Below are 27,737 nucleotides of genomic sequence, written 5' to 3' on the forward strand. Positions count from 1 at the left end.
ACCCTCTGGCTTCACACATTGGCTTAGAATTAGTCTACAGATATTAATAAAGCTCTATCTTATCAAAATCAGTCAAGACTTCCTACTATTGCAGCTTCCTTCTTTCTAAGGGAAGCAGAGAGGTCTACATTGCAAAAGAACTAAGGAAAAAAATGATTTAACTAACATTTCAGTGACACATCAGAAATTGTGTGTATGTGTGTATGTCTGCTTGTATACTTACATGATTTGGATATAAATACCCAAAGTGAGAAACTTGGCTGTGCTTGACATTTTTAAAATATAAATATCCAAACAAATATTGACTTGGGCATCCAATGTGGGAGGCTGTAATCTGATTTTACTGATGGTCTTATTTTACAAAATATTTCTAGAACTTTGATTTTGGAGTTTTATTTCTTAATCACACGCTCCAATGCCAGATGCAATCATGGAAAATATTCATTCCTTGTCAGGGTGCATTTGCTTTTTACAAGCAACCAGAAAGTATTTGAAACCAAACCTGGTTGGGGTTTTGGGGAAGGTCAAGTCTACTGATTCCTGTTGCATTTAAAGCTATTGACTTCTTGAAATATTTAAGCCAAGGAAGTGAGAGAGTCATGCTTGAGGGAGGACCATTCCAGACAGAGAGAAGGGCAAGTACGAAATCCCTGAGGTAGGTGCACGTGGGCTGTACTGAAGGAAGAGCCAGGGGTTCCCCATGTCTCAAGTAGTGACAGGGCTCAGGAGGAGGAGGAGATAAAGTTAGAGACATAGAGGGGCTTCAAGCTGAGGCACCTTGGCTAGTTCTGGCTCTGACTCTGAGTGAGAAGGGAAGGTATTAAAGGCCAGAGATACCCTGTGAACTGACGTAGGTTTAAAAAAAAGTCATGTTGGTTGTTAGTTGGAAAGAGACTGGAGGTATTGAAGGTGGAAGCACATAGTATGACCACCCATAAGCTGCTGGCTAGCATGGATAGTTCTTAGAGAAATCCCAGTGAAACTCTCATTGTGGACCCACCTAGATCCAAACAGGAAGGCCAGTGCTTGGGCCATCTGTTTGATTTGGACAAAACTATACCTCACACTCAATTATAGACACCATCCTTCAAATCACGCAGAAGAAACTCCCTCTGGGCTTTCCTGCTATTGCTTCAGATACCACGTGTGAATGAGAAAGAGCAAGTTTTAATTCATGCAAATATTCAGACGTTTATCTTAAAATGATCTACAGTTACAACTCGCTAAACCGCTTTTGTTTCACGTGGGAGTAATAATCTCTGGAGATGGGCCAGAGATGTCTGGAGTTTACTTGTAGGGACACTGGGACTATCTGGATGTAATGTGAACATGGAATTGCAACTGAAATATTTTATACCAGGCTGGTGCCACATGGCCTGCCTCATGCTGAACCTGCTATCAAACCACGGGGACTGAGAAATGTGACTGCGTTTGAAGTTTTTAAAATCTCTGATGATGCTTGACATTCCTTTGACTACATTTGCTGACCTCCTCTTCTGGATTAAGCAAAGTTGGGCCATTACATCATTGAGAAAGTAACTTATCTAGAAATCTTTAATAAAGTGCAATTCAACTCTAGAGTTGCCTTTGAAGGGTTAAAGGAAAAATTTAAGCAAAATATTTAACGTTGTATCTGTCTGTGTTGTCCTTTCCCTTGTTAGTGTCTTCTGGTTACCTCTGAAGTCCATGGAGGCAGCAGGGGCTCTTGGATGTGTGTTCTCTATGCTCTCTTTAGTGTTCTCCTGGAGGGAGGTTTTGGTTTGTCTGTTCTTTTTACTTAGCATTACTGGTTGACTCAGTAAAAACTGAGTGAATCAGTAATCAAGTGATTCAGATAAAGAGGATTATCAGGGCTTCATGGTTTGGAATCAATTTCTGGGTGTTTGGGCTAGAAATCAAAGAAGATAAAGCAAAAAGGAATACTGCATTTGGGGCAACACTTCAGTTGAATGGCTGGTTTGGTATGAGAGGAGTCATGAGAGTGAGAAAGATAAGAGAGAAAGTGGATTCATAAATTCTTCTATTCGATTAAGAAAAAGAAGTGAGGAGACGGACATGTCAATGAGCTTGACCACAGTAACCACTTTGCTGCATAAGCGTACTTTGAAACATCCTGTTGTGCACACTAAATCTATACAACTTCATGAAAAACAAAATAAAAATGGAAAGGATGAGTGCATAGTAAACGAGTGTCACAGGACATGAGAGCATCCAGTGATGATCTTTGTAAAACATCCATGAGCTCCTCTCCACCAGCCCTTCCTGGATGCGCTCGCTATCCTGGTGTCACGTTGCTCAGGGCTGGTTTGTCTGATGGGACAAACTATTCTGCATATACAACAACCAGATTTTAGATTAGAATAACACTCATTTTTGCTACAAAGAACCAAGGGTCATTGGAAAGCATCACAGTCCACATTTCAAGCAAGAGCCTTCAGGATGTGCCTAAGACAGCTTGTTAACACAGCAAGAAGTCCAGGACTGGGGGCAGTATTAAAAGGAGAAGGCCAGTCTGAAGGCCAGGGTTTCTGGTGGCCAAGTCCCACCAAAAGTACACATGACTGGAGCCATTGCAGATTGTTAGACCCTGTTACTCTGAAAGGCCTCAATCTCTAAAAAGCAGCTCAAAAGGGAAGAACACAAAATAACAAGTGTGTCGTATAAAAGGTGTGTCTATCAGTCAGTGGACTGATGCCCTCTACCTCACAGAGATCAAACAGATGGAAATCGCTTATTTTGTTTAAAAAAATGAGACACAGACCTATTTAATGCAATGCCTTCTTCCTGGGAGGTAGTTCTACAGCTCTTGGGGCAATACTGAGAGGTGCTGCGGTACAGACAGCTGTGCACTATGTACATGCTGTTATTCAGAACTCAAGCACCCTGCCCCCAGATGAGGGGAGCATGGAGCCTCACAGCTGACTGCAGGGGACTGCCGGGCTCAAGATCACATCCCGCTCTGATGGCAGCCCCATCTAGCATCATGGAAGGCTTCACCTCTTCCTTTAACTAAGAATGCTTCTGAAGGACACTCCCATCACCAGAGAGCCCTGTGGGATCCCCAGAGGCCTCTGCTGGGACTGTCTCATAATTCACATGCCTCATCTTGCCTCTTTCACTTCCTCACAGGTGTCCAAGTGTTGATCCCAGGAGCACACCCACTCACTTCTCAGCCCTCAGCCTTCCATCTCAGAGCCTGTTTCCCTGACAAGCTTGCCACATGTATGTGTATATGTACGCACACACACACACATGCATTCTACTTGAAATGTAAGAAGTGTTTTAGAAAAACCAAAGTGACAAGCCCTGCTGGGCTGATAGAGCAAAAATATTGCAATCGGTTGGAAAATAGATGGCAGATTTGAAGCCTATTCCTGCCAAGCATGTTACACCTGAGTCACGTATATTTGACTTATGCTGTGCTCCAGTAAGTATTCTAGAATATGCTGATTTACTGTGCACCAGTTAATTGTGCCTGGGGAGCAGACAGACTGGTGATGAGAGCTTCTAGAACAGACCAGCTGGTGGCAGGGAGGGGCTGTGGAGATCCTTGTGAGAATGGCCAAAAGGAACTTGCTTTCTCATTCCAATTTTCCAGTTTCACCATCAGCTCTGCTAGGATCTGGGAAAACTGCATTCTTCTCTGGAAGTGCGCTGGGTTGTCTCCAGCTTGATTTAAACATTACAATCCTATATCATTAAAGGACTTTTACATCCTCAAAACTGTCTGTGGCTATCTTTTTGCCAAGTACAGGACCATTCTGTCATGACTGGTGTGCTGCAAACATTCTTATGTCTGACCCTACTAGAAATTTGGGGTTATTCTGATTTCCTCCCTCTGCTTATTTTCCATACATTCCAGCATCAAAACTTGTTGATCCTACCTCCTGTATCTCTAATTAGTTCCCTTTTCTTCATTCCTTCTTCCCCAGATGAAGTACAAATTATCTCTTCCCTAGATGATTATAAGGCTTTTTATTGTCACTTTGCTTCCAGTCTTGATTTGAAATTCCATCTCTAACATCTATTAAATTCTCTAAAGTTGTTTGTTCTCTTCTCATCCTTTCTCTTCTTCCTTGTACAGACTTTCCCTGGGAAATCTCATCTGCTTCAGTGGCTTTGACGACTGTTAACATGCGCCAGATATGTGTAAGGTGCCATGATGCCCATCTGAGAATTTTCTCTGTGAGGTCTAGACCTCTATCTCCAGCTGCCAATTCGTTAAACTCAATTTGTGAAAATGTGATTTGACCACTTTCCCCCTCCAACCAACCCTTCCTTCTCTATTCCCCATCTCAATGAATGATAACACCTTCTTTCTACCCAGCTGTCCAAGTCATAAACCTAGTGGGGTCTTCGATTTGTACATTTCCCTAATTCGTCAAGTCAAATCAATCATCCCTAAACAAACTCTTAAACATCTTTTGGCCTTGTATATTATCATCATCCCTATGATCACTACCCTGGGCACAGCCCAAGCCCTTAGCTAGAATTTTCCCTACAACCTGGATTTCTGCATCAGCCTCTTAGCTTCTTTTTTGGTCCTTTTGTTATCTCCCTGCAATACATCTTTCAGAGGGCAGGGAACAGAAACTTTCTAATCTGCAAATCTGCATTCCTCTGCCTGAAATCCTTCAATGCCTTCTCATTGTTCTTATAATAAATGCCCATGGCTTATAAAAACCCATTGTAGTGTGGTTCCTGCTTCCCTCTCAAACAATCTTTCTCCCCACATACTCCCACTCTCACTCGCAACATTCTGGTCATTAGAATTCCTTGGTTCCTTAAGTGGACAAAGCTTTCTCTTACTTCTTAGCTATTTTGCACCATATTTCCTATCCCTAAAGACTCCTTCCCTCACATCTTGCCTCACCCTTTACCTTACTACTTACTCTTCAGTATTTAGAAATTAATTTGACTTCCTCTTCCTCCCAGAAACCTTCACTGAACACCAAGTTCAGATTAAATGTTTCTCTTATTTGCTTCCTTGATGTCATATTGTTACCTCTATGGTACTTCTTATCAAAATCTGATGCAATTGCTTTTTTTTATGGTTAACTCTCTGAAGCCAAGAACCAAATCTGGCTTATTTATTCTTATATCCCCAAATTTAGCACAGTGCCTGGCACAAAATACATGCTCAAAACAAATCTGACTTAACTCTTCTGAAAGTGTCTACTTTCCACCCTTGCTTACTAGATAGACTCCTGCTCACATTCAAGCCCCAGCATCATGCCTTTCTGACTTCCCGAGTGAATCACAGGTCATAGATCCCTGTTTCTTATATCACCTTCCTCCCCATCATCACTTTTTCTCATTCATTTTGCTCCCGAGTCTGTTCTTACACACCCAGCTTCAGATTCTCTGATGAAGGACCTATTGTTTCTTCTCTATTAGCCTTCATTACTTGGTGTAGAGCATGTGCTCAAATACCAGCTAAGGGTAGGAGAGAGTCAAATGATAAACCCAGACCTGATCTCCTTCTGAAGGCAATACACTTGATCTAAGGTAATTCTAAAATAAGTGTTCTACATGATTTGTTAATGATTGTGTTACTTTATCCAAGAGTTTATCTTACTCCAGGTATTGGTCACTAAGTTACAGTTTTCAAGGTTCTCTCATTACATGGAAGTTCATGCCTCACCTATGTTCTTTGCTTAGGTATGTTCAAGGCTCCATCATGTGGATATTCCATACCCACAATCATACATTCCAAAGCAATTTTTTTAGGAAAAAGAGATTCATGGCATCATAAATCATTTGAACCAATTTTGGAAAACATGTTAATAGGACACAGGCTCTTCCCAGATCTCTGAATGTTTTCCAGGTTGTCCTGTTAGCTGTGTGAAAAGGGGATTATGTAGACTTTTATAGGTTAACTACTGAAAGTATCTAAATCAGTGGTTCCAAACTGAGGGTGATTTTGCACTCCATGAGACATTTGGCAATGTCTGGAGGCGTTTTGATTGTCACACGTAAGTGGGAGAGTGTTAATTGCATCTAGTGGGTGGAGGTTAGGGATGCTATTGAAAGTCCTACAATGCACAGAGCAGCCTCCCACTTCAATTAGCTAGCCTACAATGTGAACAGTGCCAAAGTTGAGAAACTCAGGCCTAGATGAAATTATAATCTCACATTTCATTCAAGCATACTTTTCTATTCCAGAATAGAATATAAAGGGGGAGGGAATAGAGTGGTAGAGTGCATGCCTAGCATTCAGGAGGTCTTGGGTTTAATCCCTAGTACCTCCATTAAAAAAAAGAGAGAGAGGGAATTACCTTCCTCCAAAAAACAAACAAACAAACAAACAGAATGAAACATAAATAATACTCAACCTACAACTAGAAGCCCAGAATACAGTCCCACTCCAGTGCCCTCACACTTGTATTTTGATTTTTCATCTTTAAAATGGTATTTAAAATATATCTCATGAGGTTATTATAAAAGTTAAATATGATAATATATGAGAAAATCTTTAGTTCAATATGGCAAGTAGTAGTTGCTCAATAAATATTTGTAATAAAAAATCCATGAATACACAGGGGATGATTAGGGTGTCCAGGGGTGCAGAGTAATAGGATTTACCCTGAATAGTTCCTGAGTGTGTCACTCTTTTTAGGACCTGAACATGCATCACCACAGTGAGAACACTTCAGAGAACAATAGGCATTGACAGAGATCCAAGAAGATGCCCATACGTACCTTTTGTTCTTCTCGTTCTACAGCTGCATTGCATTTTTCTATTCCCCTGTTTCTCAAAAAATCTCTGAGATAGCCAAACAGCGTCCCAATTCCATATCCCATATAAGTAAAAATCACAGCATAAAGAGGTGCTTCCTCAAAGGATTCAACAATTGGCTTATAGAAATTGGAATTTCCATTTTGCTGCAAAGACAAAAGAAAATTGAAGGTTAGCACTCTCCCATTACAATAAACTCTGATACTTGAAATTTTGGACTTTCAACCTTTTACATTTCAAAGAACATATTTAAGATTGTAAAAGCTCCCTGGAGAAAAGTAGAAACTGATCATTGAAGAGGATAATCAAAAATGTCATTTTATTTTACAATTCCTATTGAAATAATTGATTCATGCAAAAGTGATCAACAGGCTCTGAATCCATTAAGTGAAAAGTTAATGAGGAATAGGGCTTTCGCAAGATGCCAAAGTATCACCCTACAGGTTACTGCCCAGTCACAAACCTGGGTTTACATCCTTAACCAGGCAGTCAAATTACAACACAGATATTAGAACAACTCACCACTCTGTGGTCTTATCATGATCTAATATTCAATACGCTGATGAAATATTTCACCTGAATTTAGTCAAGTTCTAATATGTAACTTTCATTTCAAAAGAAATATCAGATAAATTAATTCCTGAAGAAACAATCAGATAATCCATGACATGGGACATTCTATATGACAACTGGTCTGTTCTTTAAAGGCAAAACATAAACAAATGGGACTACGTCAAACTAAAAAGCTTTTTCATAGCAGAACAAATGATTAACATATGGGGGGAAAACAACGAGAATGCATGGGACTTGCTGAGTTGGAGTGGTGATTGCTCACATAAGTGCACATGTTTTCTGGGCAGTTAGAGATGCAGGAGGTAAGAGAGGCCTGACTAAAGGAGAAGATCTGGGCCTCAATGAATCTGAGGCTCAACGTGCACCACAGTTGAAGGTGAATGTGATAAAGGACAAGATAAAAAGAATAGCAGGAAGCTTAGGACTGAATTTCAGGACTCACTGCTTCTAAGGGCGCCATAGACGAAGGGTGAGTGAAGGGTGCCCAGTGTGGGTGACTTCAGAACCCTGACTTAGTGGCTCACAAATTAACTCCTCTGGCTATCTTAGAGGATGGCAAAGTCACATCAGCACATATAACAGAGAAACTTCCAGGATATTCAAGGCCATCCTGGGAGTCTCAAGGTGTTTTCCCTTTTTCCTAACCTGGCCCTGTATCTATTTCTGAGCTCCATATGTTGCCAAATCAAGCAGAGCATTTCCTCTGAAATCCATGGGAACTTTCTGCTTACATTGGCTCTGAGGCAAACCTGCACTGTATGTAACAGACTGTCTACAGAAGCAAATAAAACCCTCATTTGGGTGCACAGTCCAGAACTGTGTAATTTTTCGTTTCTTTTCTTTTCCTTTTTTTTTTTTTTTTTTTTTTTTTTTGGCCCCTGTGACCTTGTTCTGGAAAATAGTTATATAACAAAGGAGATGTTTCCAACAATGTCCATCAGCCCAAACCAAAATTGATTTTACCCTCTCTCCCATAACTTTACATATTTTTAATTTAATGTAATGTAATTTTATTTATCAGAGAGAAAATGGCATATCTTCTTGGAGGCAGACAGGTCAGGGAACAGACAGGCCAGGAAGGTTTTGCTAAAACCACAGTCATCCCAGCACATGGGCCAAGGCTGTACCTCTGAGGAGCAGTGTCAGAGGCTTCACATTGGGAGGTAAAGACACTTTATGAAAATAGCCGAGCCAAGCTACTAAACAAGTAAATAAGCAAGGACAACAACAAAAATTCCCAGGGGAGGTGTGGAGGAAGGGATTAGTATCCGGAGTTGCTACAATATATAATCTAAAATGTCCGATCTTCAACTGAAACTATGAGCCATACAAGAAGTAGGAAAATGTGACCTAAAAAAGAGAAAAACATCAGGCAACAGAAACTGCCTATGAGACGAATGAAGATGTTGGGCTTTACAAAGACTTCAAAGCAGCTGTTATAAATAGATTCAAGGAACCAAAGGAAACCAAGCTATAAGAAGTAAAAGAAAACGTGATAACAATGTCTCATCAAGTAGAAAATATCAATAAAGAGAAGAAATTATAAAAAAGAAGAAAAATGGAATTTCTGGAATTAAAAAATGTAATAATAAACAAAAATTACTAGTGGTGTTCAACAGTAGAATTATATTCAAAGATGAAAGCAGCACTAAATTTGAAGACACATAAATAGTGTTTATACAAGCCCTCTCCTTCAAAATGAGAAAAAAATCAAGAAAAGTGAATAGGATCTGAGAAAAATTTGGGATATCATTGAGTACACCAATGTACACAAGTCTTTTTTTATATATAAACTTTATTAATTTTTTAGGTTGTTTTCCTTTGGGAAGAGGTAATTAGGTATTTTTAATTTGTTTACTTTTAGTGGAGGTACTGGAGATTGAACCCAGGACATTGTGCATGCTAAGCATGCACTCTACCACCTGAGCTATACACTCCCCACAACATACACATGCCTTAATACAAGTGTCATCAAAGATGTGAAGAAATTGTGATTCTCATACATAACCGTTTTTCTAAAGGTTAAACATAGAGTTGCCATGTAACCCAGAAATTCTCTTTAGGTGTACCCAAAAGAAATGCAAAAACATGTCCACACAAAAACTTTTACTCAGAAATTGACACATTGTAACTGACTATACCTCAATTAAAAACAAAAAACTTGTACTCAAATGTTCATAGTAGTTTTATTCAAAACAGGTAATGTGGAAACAACCCAGATGTCCATTAACTGATGAATGTATAAATTAGTGTAGGACAATCATACAATGGATTATTGTTTGACAATAAATACAGAAAATATACTGACAAATGCTCCAACATAAACGACCCATGAAAAAATTATGCTAAATGAAAGAAGCTATTCACAAAAGACCACATCTTGTATGATTCAATTTAGATGAAATATCCAGAATAGGCAAATCCACAGAGAGAGAGGCAGATTAGCGGCTGATTCAGTGCGAGGGGTGGAGTTTGGGAAGAAATGGCTACTGACTGCTACTGAGTACAAGTGTTTTGGGGGGATGATGAAAACTGACTGTAGTGATGGCTGCGTAACTCTGTGATTAAACTAAAAGCTGCTGAACTATACACTTCTAATGGGTGAATTGTAGAGTGTGTAAGTTGTATCTCAATAAAGTGTGTGTGTGTATATATATATACACATACACACACACACATACATCTAGTCTATGGAAGGCTGCTGCTTCTGCATCTGGTTGTTGAACTGGAGTTTTTGTAGGTCAGTAGCAGGGCCAGCAATTGGGAAGAATTGGGCCTAAAACATAGGAAAGTGAAGACAAGTGGGGACCCATTAGGACAAACTGGATTTCAAAAAACAAAACAAAACAAACAAAACAAAGCGTAAATACAAAACAGAAATAGACTCATAGACATAGAATACAAACTTGTGGTTGCCAAGGGGGTGGAGGGTGGAAAGGGATAGAAGGGATTTCAAAATTGTAGAATAGATAAACAAGATTATACTCTATAGCACAGGGAAATATACACAAAATCTTATGGTAGCTCACAGAGAAAAAAATGTGACAATGAATATATATATGTTCATGTATAACTGAAAAATTGTGCTGAACACTGGAATTTGACATAACATTGTAAAATGATTATAAATCAATAAAAAAGTTAAAAAAAAAAAAAGGACAAACCAGAATCTATGTCAGTCTGGCACCTTATTCAACTTTGATGATGAATGTGTCCTTCACAAAGTATTGGAGCCCTTTGCCATGAATATGCAAACTCACCAGTCTCAGAACTCAGAGAAGCTGAAGGAACCTAGCAGGACCTGGAGAAGCCACAAGCTCAGTCGCTGCCCTTGTCAACAAAAGGAGCCCACAGATCAGCAACAAGGTTTACATATTGCAACTGTATCTCATGCCTTTCAGTGGCCTTTATATTATAATGAGTTCTCCCCCTTTCCAATATCACACAGTTTATCTTGGGTTCAACCCCAACCAGGAAATTTTTAGAGATGAGGTTCCAGTTTGACTAAATTGACACAGTGCAAAACCTGCTCAAATGTTTTGGCAAAAATGATGTTTTCTATGTTTCCCAGCTTTCTTTGCAATTATGGAGGGCCATATGACTCGTTCTGGCTAATGGACTATGAGTAGAAATGGCTTGTGTCACTTCTGGGTTGAGGCAATCAAGAGCTCGTGTGCCTTCTCCATCTATCTCTTCCTCTACCATGGGCAACTTGTAGGTCACTGGATCCAGGTGGTGAAGCTACAAGATTGGGGGGGGGGTGTCTGATCTCAATAAGTTTTCCATATGTGATTAATAAAACTCACTGTGTTGATCTAGTGAAATTTATGATTTTTCTATTTCAGCAATTAATATTATTCATCCTGATTAATCCACCTATCTCTACAGATAAAATATAAAGATGCTTTCAAGGATAAAGACCATCTGAGTGTCTAAAGTTGATTTCATTTCTGATAACCCCATGTGAGTACTATTGTATGGGATGGACTTTTAGAGATAGTAAGAAGTCCAATCTTCACTCTGGGTTAGATACTAGCACTTCTCCCTCAGAATCCTGAACCAGCCCTCGGGTCCAGTTGCCATTACTCCAGAAGAAATGAAACTTGGGGATGGAATATAATTTTAGGTTTCATGAGCTTAAACACTGAAACTTGAGTACAAGTGTGTGCAAGGACTATAAACTTTCCTTTCAAATCTCATCTAGTGGGGTTTGTTACACAGACACTGTTGGTTGCCTACCTTACAAACACACACTCCTTATTTATTACTGGAAGAGCCTTAGTAACCCTGACCCTGCTTCAGAAGGTAAAGCATGATTAGTCCAAGCTAGCCATAGTGGTTCTTGCCAGTGACTGGTTTAGACATGTGGACCAGTGCTAGCCAATGGGAACTGAGAGAAAGTCCTTTGGGTGAATTTTGAGACAGGCTTTACTTAAGAAAAAAACTGGATGCAAAAAAATGCTCTGTTCTTCTCTAGACTTACATTGTTGTGTCTGCTTGGGACATTTGGAATTAAAGCAACTATTTTTGGCCACAAAGGGAAGATATTTATTTATGCATAAAAGATGGTAGAAAAAAGAGGTGGAAAGCCCTGAGGACCTTAAAGACACTGTTAAGTCAGTGAATCAACCAATCCAGAGACCACCCAAATCTAGACCCTTCCCAACTCTAGGCTCTTATTATGTGAGAATAACAAAATCTTTTTAATCTACCTATATTTGAATCTTCCACTACTATTTGTAGCCTAAAGTATCCCTTCAGACCAGCTCTCATCCCCAGTCAAGGGGGTAACAAGAACTGTAGACTAGATGAGACTGTGGTGGGGGGGGGGGAGACTGATATTCATCTCATACACATCAATATATTCATCTCAGTTGTTCGTTCTTAGCATCCATTCTTATTGGCTAATGAGCACCCTGTTCTGACTGATAAGTATGCATTCCTTATTGTGTGTGTGTGTATAAACTATATATATAAACACACACATGTATATAATTTTCATTCCCAATGGCAGATAAAATTCAAAATGCTTTTTTCCTCAGTAGAATCCTCTACTTTTACTCTAAAACATTTGAGAGTCTTATTGATTTCAAAGTTACCATTTATTTCTCTTCTAAAATACTTTGGAATGTCAATCAGATCTGGCTAAAGTTACATAAATGATGTAGCACCCAGTCTCATGCAAGTGGAATGACACAAGAATGATGAGAGGACGTGGTTCTACCTTAGTTGGAACAGTACTTAATGTCTTAAAGTTGTTGGTGATTTTAACAAATGCGTACTTTAATCTCAGCCTTGTGTCATCGTATCTTTTATAAATATGTGTTTAAAAATGCTTTGTACCATTCCATAGGTTGTCATTTTGTTTTGTTCATGGTTTCCTTTGCTGTCCAGAAGCTTGTAAGTTTAATTAGGTATAAGTGAAAAATTGTTATCCATGCTGGAAATTGACACAACATTGTAAACTGACTATAACTCAATAAAAAAAAGTTTAAAAAAAGCTTTGTGAAACTCATATGTCTCAGGCTACTCTAACTTATACCATCTTATCACAAATAGTTGAGTTGTTTTAATTTCACACCATGATTTTTATCCCCTCCAAGCCTCTCATGTTGCCACTTTCCTACAACTTCCTCAGTTTCTACTCCTTTTTCCAAGTGTTCTCTGCTGCCCCCTCCCCCTCATCTCTACACAACACTTGGACACCCTTCGTCTGCCTAATAGCTCCTGTTTAAGACTCAGCTCTGGCTTCATTTCCTAAAAAGATCTCAGCTATATATTCTCACTGCATAACACCATTATAACACTCAACACATTTTACTACAATAGTATTTTTAAAAGACAAGTTATTTAACAAAAGGGTGGAAAATAAAGAATCATTTGCAAAAAAAAAAAATCTCTTATTATATCTCAGGCATTTCATATATCTCAAATATTTTAACAACATTGTCCAGTGTGGCAAAGGCTGGCTGTGCATCAAACCATTTCCCTCCCCTCTTTCTCACAAGCTGGACTACACTCCCCACATCCCTTGCAGACAAGTGTGACCACTTGATTGAGTTTGGACCAACGTGAAGTTGGTAAAACTGAAATGTGCCATTTCCATGCCTGGCCCACAAAAGCCTCTCTCCTGATCCATCTGTTTCTCTCTTTCCCCTGTTGCCATCTGAATTCTGATGGCCAAGGTGACCTTGGAAGCCACACAGTATAGTGTCCAGAGATTTCACCAACCTTGTTCCCTGAATTACCATGTGGAACAGAGTCCTCATCATCTCCCCCTCCAACTTCCTATCACTGCCAATTAGACTGAATATGAGTGAGGAATAAACTTCAATTGGATTACACCATTGTGATTTGGCGGCTCATTTATTATGACATCTGGTATTACCTTAATGAATTTGTACTACAGGAATTGCATTCAAATTCTTTCATATCTAACCCTCGTTTAGAAGCATTTGGAAGAAGTCTGAGAACTGAGTTACCTCCCCAAGGAACAGTTTGTATCAGGACCAGTCTGGGTGGGCCAAAATTCAAATTTAAATGTGGGAATGTAAATTGGTGCAGCCATTATGGAAAACAGTATGGAGGTTCCTCAAAATATTAAAAATAGAACAATCACATGATCCAGCAGTTCCACTCCTGGGTAAATATCCAAAGAAAATGAAAACACTAATTTGAAAACATATGCACCCCAATGTTCATAGCAATAGACAATAAACAAGACATGGAGGCAACCTAGGTGTCCATCGACAAATGACTGGATAAAGATATATATGTAGGGACGAGGCCAAGATGGCGGAGTAATAGAATGCTTGTGGCTCACCCTCTCCCATAGATACACTGAGACTCACATCCACGGACCCACTCAGCCAACCAGAGTACCTGCAGAACTCCTACAGAACATTGTCTTCTTCAAAAGACAAAGACGCCAAAAATCTGGTAGGAGAAAGGAAAAAAAGAAAGACGAAAAGGCAAAACAGTTTGGGACCAGTCCCGTGGGGAGGGAGCGGCAAAGGAGGACTGACGCTAGTTCGCTCGCTGGGTCTCCCCTTCTCCAAAGGAGAGGCCAGCAGGACGGAGGGGGAGCCTCTGAGGCTCAGATCTGTATGGAGCAGCCCTTGACCTACAGAACTAAGTTAAGTGGGCACAGAGGGTCCCTGCGACACCCAGCCCGATACCCGAACCGGGAGCTGGGGGCCAGGACAAGCTGCCCGAGCCAGGCAAAGGACCAGGAGGGCTGCAATGAGGCAGCCCTGGGGGACTGCAGGGGGCTGCGCAACATGGATGAGTGTGTGCACAGGGCAGAACAACCTGGGCCCTCCATAAAACAGCACGGCTGATGTGCCCTGGGGGAAAAGGTGCATACCCATCTCTGAAAGCCCAAGGAAGGTTTTCAGCGAGGAGAGACGGGGCTCAGGTTCGGCAGCCATATCCTCCAGCGCTTGGCACCCGGTGGGGACGGGGGCGAAACCTGAATCCATGCCTAGGGGCTCAGCAGCCTCAAAGGACAGACAGCAACTTGTTTGCAGCCTGAGTCAGTTAGGATCCTTCCACCCTGGTGCCTCGCAAAGTTCGCGCGGCCAGGACAAACAAGGAGCTGAGTTTGGACACAGAGCATGGGCGGGGCTCTTCCGAGGTCTTCCCAGGGCCCGCCTGCGGAGCGCCGACCCCGGGCAGAGTGCAGGGCGGCCGTGGAGCTGCTGAGTGACCTGTTCCAGGAGACGGTGGGTGGCCTCCTGCCCCGAGGCACAGCACGCAGCAGCACAGAGCCATGGAGCGACTGGCGCCAGGAGACAGCGTGTGGCCCCCTGCCTTTGTGGCAGGAATGCTGTACTGGAAGGAGGCACGATCTGCTTGCTGACAGGCACTGGGAGCAGCATAGACGAGGGCCCCAACGGAGGGCCTCTGGAAAAAGCAAGCTGAGTTTGCGAAACAGGGCAAAGACAGAAAGATTTCTCATTAAGAGCACACTGTCTCCAGGAGAACACTCCCTACACACCTTTTTTTTTTTTTTTTAATCTGTTTTTACCTGTTGTATTTTCTATTACCTTTTTAATTTTTACTTTTCAAACAATTATATATCCTCCCAGTTTTAATACCTTTTAAATTTTTCTTTTAAAATAATATTATTTTAAAAAATCCGCGTCATGTCATTTTTATCTCTCTTGGTATTGATCTCCTGTTATTGATTATACACAGGTTTCAAATATATTTTCTTTCCTCTTTTCACCTTTTTTTAAAGGTTTTTAAGAGATGTTTCAACCCGATTGCTATTCTGCTTCAACTTGCTATTCAATTACTCATTTTACAGTTTTCAAACCTTTTTTTCTCCCCTTTTTCAAAATTCTCTTTATCATATCTTTTTTTACCTGTTCTATTTTTTATTACATTTTTAACTTCTACTTTCTAAACAATTTTGTGTGCTTCTAGTTTTAATTCCTTTTAAATTTTTCTTTTAAAGTAATTATATTATTTTTTTTTAAATCCACCTGATTTCATTTTAATTTCTTTTGGGTTTGATCTCCTGTTATTGATTATAAATAGGCTTCAAATATCATTTTTTTAAATCATTTTTCCTTTTTTTAAAGGGTTTTTAAAAATATGTCTCAACATGAATGCTAGTCTGATTCAAATTTCTCTTCTATAATTGATTATACATTGTTTTCAAAACTTTTCTTTCTTCTCTTAAAATTCTCTGTTTTATCTTTTTTACCTGTTCTATTTTCTATTACCTTTTTAATTTCTACTTTCTAAACAATTGTATATGCTTCTAGTTTTAACTGCTTTTTAAATTTTTCTTTTAAAGTAGTTATATTATTATTATTTTAAAAGAATCCACCTGATTTCATTTTCATTTCTTTTAGTTTTGATCTCTTGTTATTGATTATAAATAGGTTTCAAATATCGTTTTCTGATCTTTTTCCTTTTTTTTTTAAGGGTTTTTAAAAAAGATGTCTCAACTCGAATGCTAGTCTGATTCAAATTGCGATTCTATAATTGATTATACATTGTTTTCAAACCTTTTTCTCCCTTCTTTTAAAATTCTCTTTTTCTCTCTCTCCTTTTTTTTTTAAGTTTTATTCCTACATAGGCATTAGATAGATAAATAAATAAACTTCTTTAAGGACCACAATAGATAACTGATAATACATAAGCCACAGTGCCAGAGAGATATGAGCAAGATGAAGAAGCAGAGAAACCATTCCCAATTAAAAGAACAAGAGAAATCCCCTAAAAGAATGATCAATGAAATAGACATCAATAGCCTTCTAGATCAAGGTTTCAAAAAAGGAGTGATCAAATTATTGAAGGAACTAAAAGAGATAGTGTTTAGAGATATAAAATATGTCAAAAATGAAATCAAAGCTATAAAGAAGACCCAAGTAGAATTGGTAAACTTATTGGCTGAGATAAGAATGGATCTAAAGGCTGTGCAAAGCAGACTAGATAATGCAGAGGAATGAATTAGTGACCTAGAAGACAGGACACAGAAAGCCCTCAATCAGAACAACTGCAAGATAAACAAACAAAAGCAAATGAAAGCAACATAAGGGACCTACGGGATAATATAAAGCATGCCAATCTTTGCTTAATAGTGGTCCCAGAAGGGGAAGAAAGATCAAAGGGAATTGAAAAGATATTTGAAGAAATCATGACTGAAAACTTCCCAAACTTAAAGAAGGAATCAGATATCCAAGTACGGGAAGTTCAAAGGGTCCCAAACAGGAAGAACCCAAACAGAACCACACCAAGTCATATCATAATCAAGATGGCCAGAATCAAGGATAAAGAAATGATCCTACAGGCAGCAAGAGAAAAGCAAAGAGTGAGTTACAAAGGAACCCCCAGAAGGCTCTCAGCTGATTTCTCTACACAAACACTATAGGCCAGAAGGGAGTGGCAAGATATATTCAAAGTCCTGAATGAAAAAAGATGCAACCTTGGATTCCATATCCAGCAAGGCTAACCTTTAGGATAGAAGGAGAGATAAAGAATTTCACAGACAAGCAAAAACTAAAAGAGTTTAGCAACACTAAACCCATGGTAAAAGAAATATTAAAAGTTCTACTCTAAACAGAAAAGAAGCAGGATGCTACAGAAATGAAGAACTCATAACTGGAAAGGTGATAACTCATGAATTACAAATAAAGTAAACGCAAAATTATAAAAGAAGACATACAAATCATTGAGAGTGGGAGAGGGAGACAGGAAAATATAGAATTTTTTTTTTCACTTAAAATGTTTTTGTTCTCAGTAGGATGGGTTTGAGATCATGTTACTTGGACTTACAAAAAAGGGTAACCACAAGCCAAAAACTTACAAAGGTGTCACAAAAACTAATTCAAATCCATGATAATACAAAGGAAAATTACCAAACCACAAAAGGAAGAAGAAAGGAACAAAGACGAAATACCAAATCAACTGCAAAGATAAGTTCAAAATGGCAATACACACACATCTATCATTATTTACTGTAAACGTTAATGGACTAAATGCTCCAGTCAAAAGACACAGAGTGGCAGACTGGATAATATAGCAAGAACCTTCAATATGCTGCATATAAAAGACCCATGTTAGGGAGAAGGAAACATATAGATTGAGAGTGAAAGGATGGAAAAGGATATTCCATGCAAATGGAAAAGCCAAAAAAGCAGGTGTTGCAGAAGATTTCAGACAAAATAGACTTTAAAACAAAAGCCATAAAGAAATATAAAGAAGGACATTTTATAATGATTAAAGGAGTGATACAAGATGAGGATATTACACTTGTTAATATATATGCTCCCAATGTAGGAGCACCAAAATACGTAAAACAATAACTAACAGAGATAAAGGGGGATGTTGATGGGAATACAATCATAGCTGGAGATTTTAAAACCGCATTAGCATCACTAGACAGATCTTCCAGACAGAAAATAAATAAAGCAACAGAGAAATTAAATAATACAATAGAAAAATTAGATTTTGTGGATATTTTCAGAGCATTACACCCCCCAAAAGTAAGTTATACATTCTTTTCAAGTGCACATGGAACATTTTCTAGGACTGATCATGTACTTGGGCAGAAAAGAAATGTCAACAATTTTAAGAAGATAGAAATTATCTCAAGCATCTTTACTGACCACAATGCCATGAAACTAGAAATCAAAAACAGAGAAACAACGGAGAACAAAAGGAAAGCATGGAGATTAAACAATATGCTATTAAAAAACCAATAGGTCAATGAGGAAATCAAAGCTTAAATTAAAAAATACCTTGAGACAAAAGAAGATGAAAGCAAAACCACACAAAATTTATGGGACACAGCAAAGGCAGTGCTAAGAGGGAAGTTTATAGCAATACAGGCCTTCCTCAAAAAAGAACAATCTCAAATAAACAATTTAACACACCAACTAAAAGAACTACAAAAAGAAGAACAAAAAAACCCAAAAGGCAGCAGAAGGAAGGAAATTATAAAGATCAGGGAGGAAATAAATAAAATAGAGATTAAAAAAAAATAGAAAAAATCAATCAAACCAAAAGCTGTTTTTTTGAAAAAGTAAATAAAATCAACAAACTTCTGGCCAAACTCACAAAGAAGAAATAAGGGAGAGCAAAAATAAGCAAAATAAGAAAGGAAAATGGAAAAATTACAACAATTAAAATAGAAATACAGAATATCATACAAGAATATTATGAAAAACTATATGGAACCAAACTAGATAACCTAGAGGAGATGGACAAGTTTCTGGAAACATCCAGTCCACCAAGACTGAATCAAGAAGAAACTGACCACTTGAAAAACTGATCACTAGAAATGAAATCGAAATAGCAATAAAAAGTCCAGAACCAGACGGCTTCACTGGGGAATTATACTAAACATACAAAGAACTCATACCAGTCTTTCTCAAACTCTTCTAGAAGATTAAAAAGGAGAGAATACTCCCAAACTCATTCTATGAAGCCACCATCACCCTGATACCAAAACTAGGCAAAGACACTACCAAAAGAGAGAATTATAGGCCAATATCACTGGTGAACACAGATGAAAAATGCTCACCAAAATATTAGCAAATAGAATCCAACAACACACAAAAAAAATCATACATCATAACCAAGTAGGGTTCATCCCAGGGACACAAGGGTGGTTCAAAATATGCAAATCAATCAATGCAATACATCACATCAACAAGAGAAAGGACAAAAACCACATGATCATCTTATTAGATGCAGAAAAAGCATTTGAAAAAATTCAACACCCATTTATGATAAAAACTCTCACCAAAGTGGGTATAGAGGGAACATATCTCAACATCATAAAAGCTATATATGACAAACCTACAGCCAGCATAGTACTCAATGGTGAAAAGCTCAAAAGCTTCCCACTAAAACCTGGGACAAGACAAGGCTGCCCACTATCACCACTCCTATTCAACATAGTCCTGGAAATCCTAGCCACAGCAATCAGGCAAGAGAGAGAAATAAAAGGGATCCAAATTGGAAAAGAAGAAGTAAAAGTGTCACTATATGCCAACGTCATGTTACTATATATAGAAAACCCTAAAAAGGTCCACACAAAAACTACTAGAGCTGATCGAAGAATTCAGCAAGGTAGCAGGTTACAAGATTAACATTCAAAAATCAGATGCATTTCTTTACACTAATGATGAATCAACAGAAAAAGAAAGTAAAGAGACAATCCCCTTTAAAATAGCACCCAAAGTAATAAAATACCTAGGAATAAATCTATCCAAGGAGGTGAAAGAATTATACACAGAAAACTATTAACCATTCATGAAGGAAATTAAAGAAGACTTTAAAAAATGGAAAGATATTCCATGTTCTTGGATTGGAAGAATCAATATTGTTAAAATGGTCACACTGCCCAAGGCAATCTACAGATTTAATGCAATCCCCATCAAATTTCCCAGGATATATTTCACAGAACTAGAACAAATCATAATAAAATTTATACAGAACCATTCAAAGACCTAAAATTGCCAAAGCATTACTGAAGAGAAAGAAAGAGGCTGGAGGAATAACTCTCCAAGACTTAAGACTACACTACAGAGCTACAGTCATCAAGACAGCATGCTATTGGTACAAAAACAGACATATAGACCAATGGAACAGAATAGAGAACCCAGAAATGAACCCACAAACTTTTGGTCAACTCATCTTCGACAAAGGAGGCAAGAATATACAATGGAATAAAGACAGTCTCTTCAGCAAATGGTGTTGGGAAAACTGGACAGCAGCATGTAAAGCAATGAAGCTAGAACACTCCCTTACACCATACACAAAAATCAACTCAAAATGGATCAAAGACTTAAACATAAGACAAGATACAATAAATCTCCTAGAAGAAAATATAGGCAAAAGAGTATCTGACATACATCTCAAAAATGTTCTCCTAGAACAGTCTTCTCAAGCAATAGAAATCAAAGCAAGAATAAACAAATGGGACCTAGTGAAACTTACAAGCTTCTGCACAGCAAAGGAAACCATAAGTAAAATAAAAAGACAACCTAAGGAATGGGAGAAAATTTTTGCAAATGAAACCTACAAAGGCTTGATTCCCAGAATATATAAGCAGCTCATACCACTTAATAAGAAACAACCAAACAACCCAATCCAAAAATAAGCAAAAGACCTAAACAAGCAATTCTCCAAGGAAGACATACAAATGATCAATAGGCACATGAAAAAATGCTCAATATCACTAATTATCAGAGAAATGCAAATCAAAACTACAATGAGGTATCACCTCACACCAGGCAGAACAGCCATCATTCAAAAATCCACAAATGACAAATGCTGGAGAGGCTGTGGAGAAAAGGGAACCCTCCTACACTGCTGGTGGGAATGCAGTTTGGTGCAGCCACTGTGGAAAACAGTATGGAGATTCTTCAAAAGACTAGGAATAAACTTACCATATGACCCAGGAATCCCACTCCTGGGCATATATCTAGAAGGAACCCCACTTCAGGATGACACCTGTACCCCAATATTCATAGCAGCACTATTTACAATAGCTAAGACATGGAAACAGCCTAAATGTCCATCAATGGATGACCTGATAAAGAAGAAGTGGTATATGTATACAGTGGAATACTACTCAGCCATAAAAAATTGACAACATAATGCCATTTGCAGCAACATGGATGCTCCTGGAGAATGTCATTCTAAGTGAAGTAAGCCAGAAAGAGAAAGAAAAATACCACATGAGATCACTCATATGTGAAATCTAAAAAAAAAAAAAAAACACAAAAACAAACAAACAAAACATAAATACAAAACAGAAAGAGACTCATAGACATAGAATACAAACTTGTGGTTTCCAAGGGGGTGGAGGTTGGGAAGGGATAGATGGGATTTCAAAATTGTAGAATGGATAGACAAGATTATACTGTACAGCACAGGGAAATATACACAAGATCTTATGGTAGCTCACAGAGGAAAAAAATGTGACAATGAATATATATATGTTCATATGTAACTGAAAAATTGTGCTCTACACTGGAATTTGACACAACATTGTAAAATGATTATACATCAATAAATAATGTTAAAAAAAGATATATATGTATACATATATACAATGGAATAATACTCAGCCATAAAAAAGAATGAAATTTTGTCATTTGCAACGATATGGATGGAACTTGAGGACAATATGTTTAGGGAAGTATATCAGACAGAGAAAGATAAATACTGTATATTCTGTCTTTAGTCCAAAAAAAATACAACAAATGAATATAACAAAACAGAAATAGATTCAGAAATAAGAGAAAAAAATAGTGATTATCAGTAGGGAGGGGCAAGTTAGAGGAAGGTGTTTAAGAAAGGGGTACAAACTACTAGGTATAATATAAGTAAGATAAGAGGATGTAGTGTAGAGCACAGGGAATATAACCAATATTGTTTAATAAACTTAACTGGAGTATAATCTATAAAAATTTTGAATCACTATGTTGTAGACCTGAAACTAACATAACATTGTAAATCAACTATACATCAGTTAAAAAAAATGGAATGAGATATTTAATCAATCAGTCAATCAATCGATCAATCTGCGGAAGTTTTTGCCAGGAAATCAACTGAGTCAAAGACTCATTTTTTGATTTATTGAGCATCTCTCTGTGTTAGGTGGTGCATGAAAGAAAAAAAAAAAAAAAGCACATTACAAGATTTAGGCTTCAGTGACCACAGAAGTCAAAGAGAGAGAAAGACAGATTAGAAACATGGAATTTTCTGAGGGGACAAGTTCTTTATGTATTAGCTACTCCAAACTTTCTTTCTAGTGATGCCCCAGTTCTGTTCTTGAGATGCCAGGTTGTTTTCCCATTGTCTTTTCTTTCCCCTTCATCACCTGAGAAGTCAGCTAGTAAGCCAGGGCAGCCCAAGAAGAGAGTCCCAGACTTCCACAGATACACCCAGGTTGAGAGTGAAGGTTTACAGAAAAGGCAAAATTGCTTGGAGGGATCTAAATGAGTCCCCAGCAGTGTGTCTAATGAAAATCTGCTGTAGGAATAAGTGAATGAGAGAGAGTGAGCCAAGACTGGGAAGCGTGGAGGGGACAGGTGAGGGCCTTTCAGGACAGCATGGGCATTTGTTTGTGGGTGGAAATCAGAAGAACAGGACCTTACAAGGACTTCTGGCTGGACTTCCGTGTTTCCTCCTTGGAGATGAGATGTGGAGAGCCAGCTGGAACTGAATAGGCCTTTTATGCAAGGTGAAACAGACCTTCTGTTTCAGAGAGCAGTGAAAGAAATGCAGGGAAGAAAGAGTTGTAGGACCCCAGGATCCTCCCTGGGAAGACAGTTGGGGTGGGTTGTTCTAAAGTCAATTGGACAGAATTGAACTTTGGGACAAATTGGTTGTCTTTCATCACCCTGTGATGACTGCATTCTTCTGATCTTACAACCAGCTGGGTCATTTGAAGAACACAGAGCTTTTCTTAAGTTATCCTGATAAACTAAAGAAAACAATGCATCAGTATTTTAATAGCACTGAGATTAACTACCTTCTTCAGTTACTATGTTCTCAGTTCTTGTGAGAACAGTGCTTATCTCTGAAGTGCTCAAAGCTCCTGTGGCCAAGATCTCATTTATTTACAGAATATTCCTAAGAGCTAGGCGGTGGGTAGTTATAATAGGATTTGAATTATCTTCACTTAATAAGACACAGGGCATTAAGCATTTTCCCCTAAGCTATAGAGCAGGAAAAGACAGGACTAAGTTAAATTTCTGAAGTCCACAACACTGGGCTGAAGCAGAAAGAAGGATTAAGTTAGAGTTTTGAGACATGACAGATTGGAACATATTTTAGAAATAAAATAGCCACTCTCTCTTCTTTACTGGTTGGGTACTGGTAGCTGTCAGTACTCTGTGGGAGGGCTGACTACCATGTGCATGCACCTGTGCTGGGCATTGGAAGGGTCATTCAGGTGGTTTCTCTTATGGTTCCCATCCTTATGGGGCTCATAAGCTAAAGTGGGAGGTAGGGCAGATAAGACACATTTGTTCATTCACTCAGCAAACACCTATGGAACACCTACTCTGTGCCAGCTGCTGGGTTAGGTCCAGGTGACACAATGGTGACCAAGAGGGACAGAGCCCTTGACCTCATGACATTCATGGTCTCTATGTGAGCTGTCCAATACAGTCATCCCTAGTCTCCTATGGCTACTTACATTCAAACTTAAATAATCCAAATTAAATAAATTTAGAGATCTTAGACCCTCAATGGCACTAGCCACATTTCATGCATTTGACAATGAGCCTACCTTACTGGGTGGGGTAGTTATACAATATCTCCATCATCACAGGAGGTTCCATTGCTCTGAGGTCAGCACATTGTGACTCACAAGCCAGATGTGGTCTCTGACTTGCTTTTGCTCTTTTATTTAAAAATAAGTTTGATTGGAACATAGTCACACCCATGTGTTTATGTCTCATCTATTGCTGCTTTCACGCTGTAACGGCAGAGCTAAGCAGTCACGAAAGAGACTGTGTGTCCAACAGAGCTGAAAATATGTACTATCTGGCCCAGTATGGAAACAGTTTACCAACCCCTGGTCTAGATGGACATATAGATGCAGAGCAAATACTGACATAAAGGGAAATGATGACTACGTAAGGGTGCTGTGGAGTGGGTAGGGTGGGATCTGACCTCATTCAGGAAAAAAGAAAGGCCTCCCTAAAGAAGGTGGTGCTTACAGTAAGATCTGAATAGTTGGTAGTTTACTGGGCACAGGGTTTCCAGCAGAAGGAAGAACCTGAGGAATGGAGGGAAGGGGCGGGGGGGAGGGGTTGGCTGGCAGGGATAGGGAGGGGACAGTCATGGCTGTATGTCAGTTTTAAAAGGGGAACTCCATTCACTTTGTTCATTGTTAGTGCCTAGAACAGCATCCAATATGGAGTCGGCATCCCATAAATACCTGATGAATAGATGGAAGAATAAGCTGGGGAGGTTGTGCAGAGCTCATAAACCGAGCTCAGGACTGCAGCCTTGAGCAACAAGGGAAACCATTGATGAGTTTTAAGCAAATGGTGGCTGAAAAACCTGATCAGACATGTGTTTTCCAAAGGGCCCCTTCAAAGCCACGTGAACAGATCTTTGGGGAGTGCCTGCATTTAATGACTCACAGTGATTCACTGATTTGTGGTTGCTCATTTTAAAGTCTCTCTTGTATCCATTGTGGAAGAATATTTGATGAAGTAAACTAGTCCCGTGGATGTTGAAATTCTGAACCGATGACCAAAAATCAAAAGGAAAGTGTCCCTTAAACTGCATGAGGATGAACCAGCCAGAGAGACCAGCTTTGCCATCAAAGTGAGGTGTGTCCTGTGGCATTTCCTCCCCATGCCAGGCAGCTGATGACTCACAGGGGAGTTTTAATAAGGGTGGGGCTCTGGGAGCACACAAAATGTGGTCTGAGCCTCCCTTGGCTGAGCTTAGGTTTTTGAACTTGGATTATAAACAGGTTTTTCTTTTTTTTTTCCTCTTGGCATCAAACTGAAACAATTTCTTCTTGCATCTTGATGAGGCTGAATTACCTACCATCCCTGGGCCTCAACCAAAAACTCTCCATCCCCTGAAGCTAGACCAAACAGAGCCTGCTATTCAATAACCTAAAGAAGCAGAAAGCCTTCCTGCCCAGAAAGAGAGAAACCTGCCAAGGATTCGGTTGCCCTTCCTTCTCTCTGTGTTTATTAGGTTCAGGCTCACGGTTGTACAGACCTACTCTCCTTGGCTCCCTCCCTTCTTCCCTGCCTGTCACCCTGTAAAACCGCTCATATTAGATACATGTCAAGAGCAGCCTACGAAACTAGGATGGTTGAGCTTTTGCTTGTCTTTGAAGACCACGTGTCCTTAAAGAGATGATGCTTACTTGAATGTATATAGCTTCTCTGTCAGGCATCTTTGGTTTTCATTGATGGTGGTGTGTATTTTATTCTTCTTGAAAACCTTTTTCTCCTTGGAAAAATAAGCATACTATCTCCAAACAACCAATTCCCAAAGAATATGACACCAGAACAATTTGTTTATTTGCTTCCCCCAAAGCTCTGATAACATCCATGGTCACAGATTATATTTACATGATTAATTTTTCTTATGTGGCATATCATGCAGGAAAAAATAAAGAAGCAACCTGTCCCAGAGCAAGGCTAGTCTTGACTAGCTTTTACCTGTACTTCTGAATTAACATTTAGCATTTCCAAGCATTTTCTTTAATCCATCATAATTTATTAGCCCTACATAATGTAGGGGTGTGAGGCATTAGTCATCTGATTGGTACAAAGACTGCTACTACACTTAAAAAAAGAAAAGTGATATTCAAAACCTATTTATTTCAGCCATTAAATCATTTTCTCAGGCCACTCTGTGGAGAACTTCTGTGTCTTAGTCGGCAGGCACCTGATTCAGTGGTCTTGCTAAGACTTAACCAATGGAAAGCATGGCTCCTTAGAGAAAATGTCACTTCCTCTTGTATAAACTAACAAATCAAATCTAAGTACATCAGTTGTGGGATTTTCCCAGGTGCCCCAAGTTATTTGTATGTTTTGAAAAATATGTTACTACAAGGGGCTCCTATGGGGTTTGTTTTTGGTTCTGTGCTGTGAAAGGCAGAATTGTGTAGAGGCTCTAGAAACTGGCAGTAAATAGGGATGTGTCTTGCTCTGGACTGGCCATTTTGAGATGTTGGGCATGTGAGTCTCAGTAGCCTATTGAGAAATGTGATGCTAAGATTGAGAAAATGAGATAACATGTTTTCCTGAGATCTGAGTTCAGTTCTGCCATGATTATTCAAGTGTTTAGCTTCAAATAACTAGGTTCAAGTGATCACGATCTGGAGCCTAGTTTATTTAGGACTGTCAGAGTAGATGAATGAGAAACACACCATGTTGCAAGACTGAAGAAACCTTACAACGTCCTCAATGTCGTTTGAGGCATGTGTTTGAAAATGAAGTCGAGGATGAGCAAGGGCTCAGAAGAAGGGGATTCTGAGGAATACGCATGCTATATAACAGAAAGGTGTAAAGACAAAGGTCAATGATTTTTAAAGAAAGATGTGCATGAAGTTTGCTAGCTGGTGCACCATGTAAAATCCACTTTGCTGTCTGGCTATGGAATTCTAAGGTAGTCCCTAACATCCGTGTGGCTTTGTTCACAATATTTTTCTGAGTTCTGTTTCTTTCATCTCTGAAATGGGTCAATAGCACTCATTCTGTTTACTTCACAGTATTGCTATGAGAGTCCAACAAGATCTTGGATATAGGAATCTATAGTTGATGCTGAAGGTTAAAAGGTCAAAGCACTGGTTAAGTTTTTAAGAAGACATTCTAAGTCTTTGCATGTACGATCATAGTTAATTCTTACAACGACTCTCTTGGGAAGACACTAGTTTTATCCTCATCTTCCAGATGAGGAAACTAAGGTACAGAGAGTTTGAGCCACTTGTCCAAGGTCACAGAGCTATCATGTGAAGCTGGAATTCAAGTCCAGGGAGTGCAAAGAGGAGGCCCTACTCCTGATCTCCATATGGTGGTTCAGTTTACTAGGACAGAGGACTGCAGAAGTGTTGACAGTTTAGAAGATATTAGGGGTCAGAAAATCCTTTTATTACTTGCCAGGCACATGGGTGATAATCTGACCTCTTTGAACCCTGGATCCTTGAATGTGAAATTTGAAGACAACATGTAAGAAATAACAATAATTCAAAAAGCATAAACACATGGTAGGACCTTGTGTGTGGCAGCAATCATTAATGATAATATTGATTTCTCTGACATGGTGTTCTAAGATATGCAAAGAAGGAAGCTCCCTACATGTGGCTCTTATTTGGGGAAATACTGCTACTACTAACTAGTAGTTTAATCTTAGGCAAACTGACTTAACTTTTGTGTGATCAGTTGCCTCATATAGAAAAATGGGGATA

General features: G+C 39.0%; 1 protein-coding gene across 1 annotated transcript in view; it reads right to left on the reverse strand.

Annotated features, from left to right (window-relative positions):
- LOC105101171 (serine palmitoyltransferase 3) overlaps positions 1 to 27,737 on the reverse strand; it is a 136,514-nt gene that overhangs the window by 100,990 nt on the left and 7,787 nt on the right. Inside the window, exon 2 of the mRNA XM_010994272.3 lies at positions 6,703 to 6,885. Coding sequence (XP_010992574.2) covers positions 6,703 to 6,885 — 183 coding nt within the window. The remainder of the gene's footprint in view (positions 1 to 6,702; positions 6,886 to 27,737) is intronic.

The sequence above is a fragment of the Camelus dromedarius genome, chromosome 18, assembly GCF_036321535.1.
Source record: "Camelus dromedarius isolate mCamDro1 chromosome 18, mCamDro1.pat, whole genome shotgun sequence".
Taxonomy (NCBI): domain Eukaryota; kingdom Metazoa; phylum Chordata; class Mammalia; order Artiodactyla; family Camelidae; genus Camelus; species Camelus dromedarius.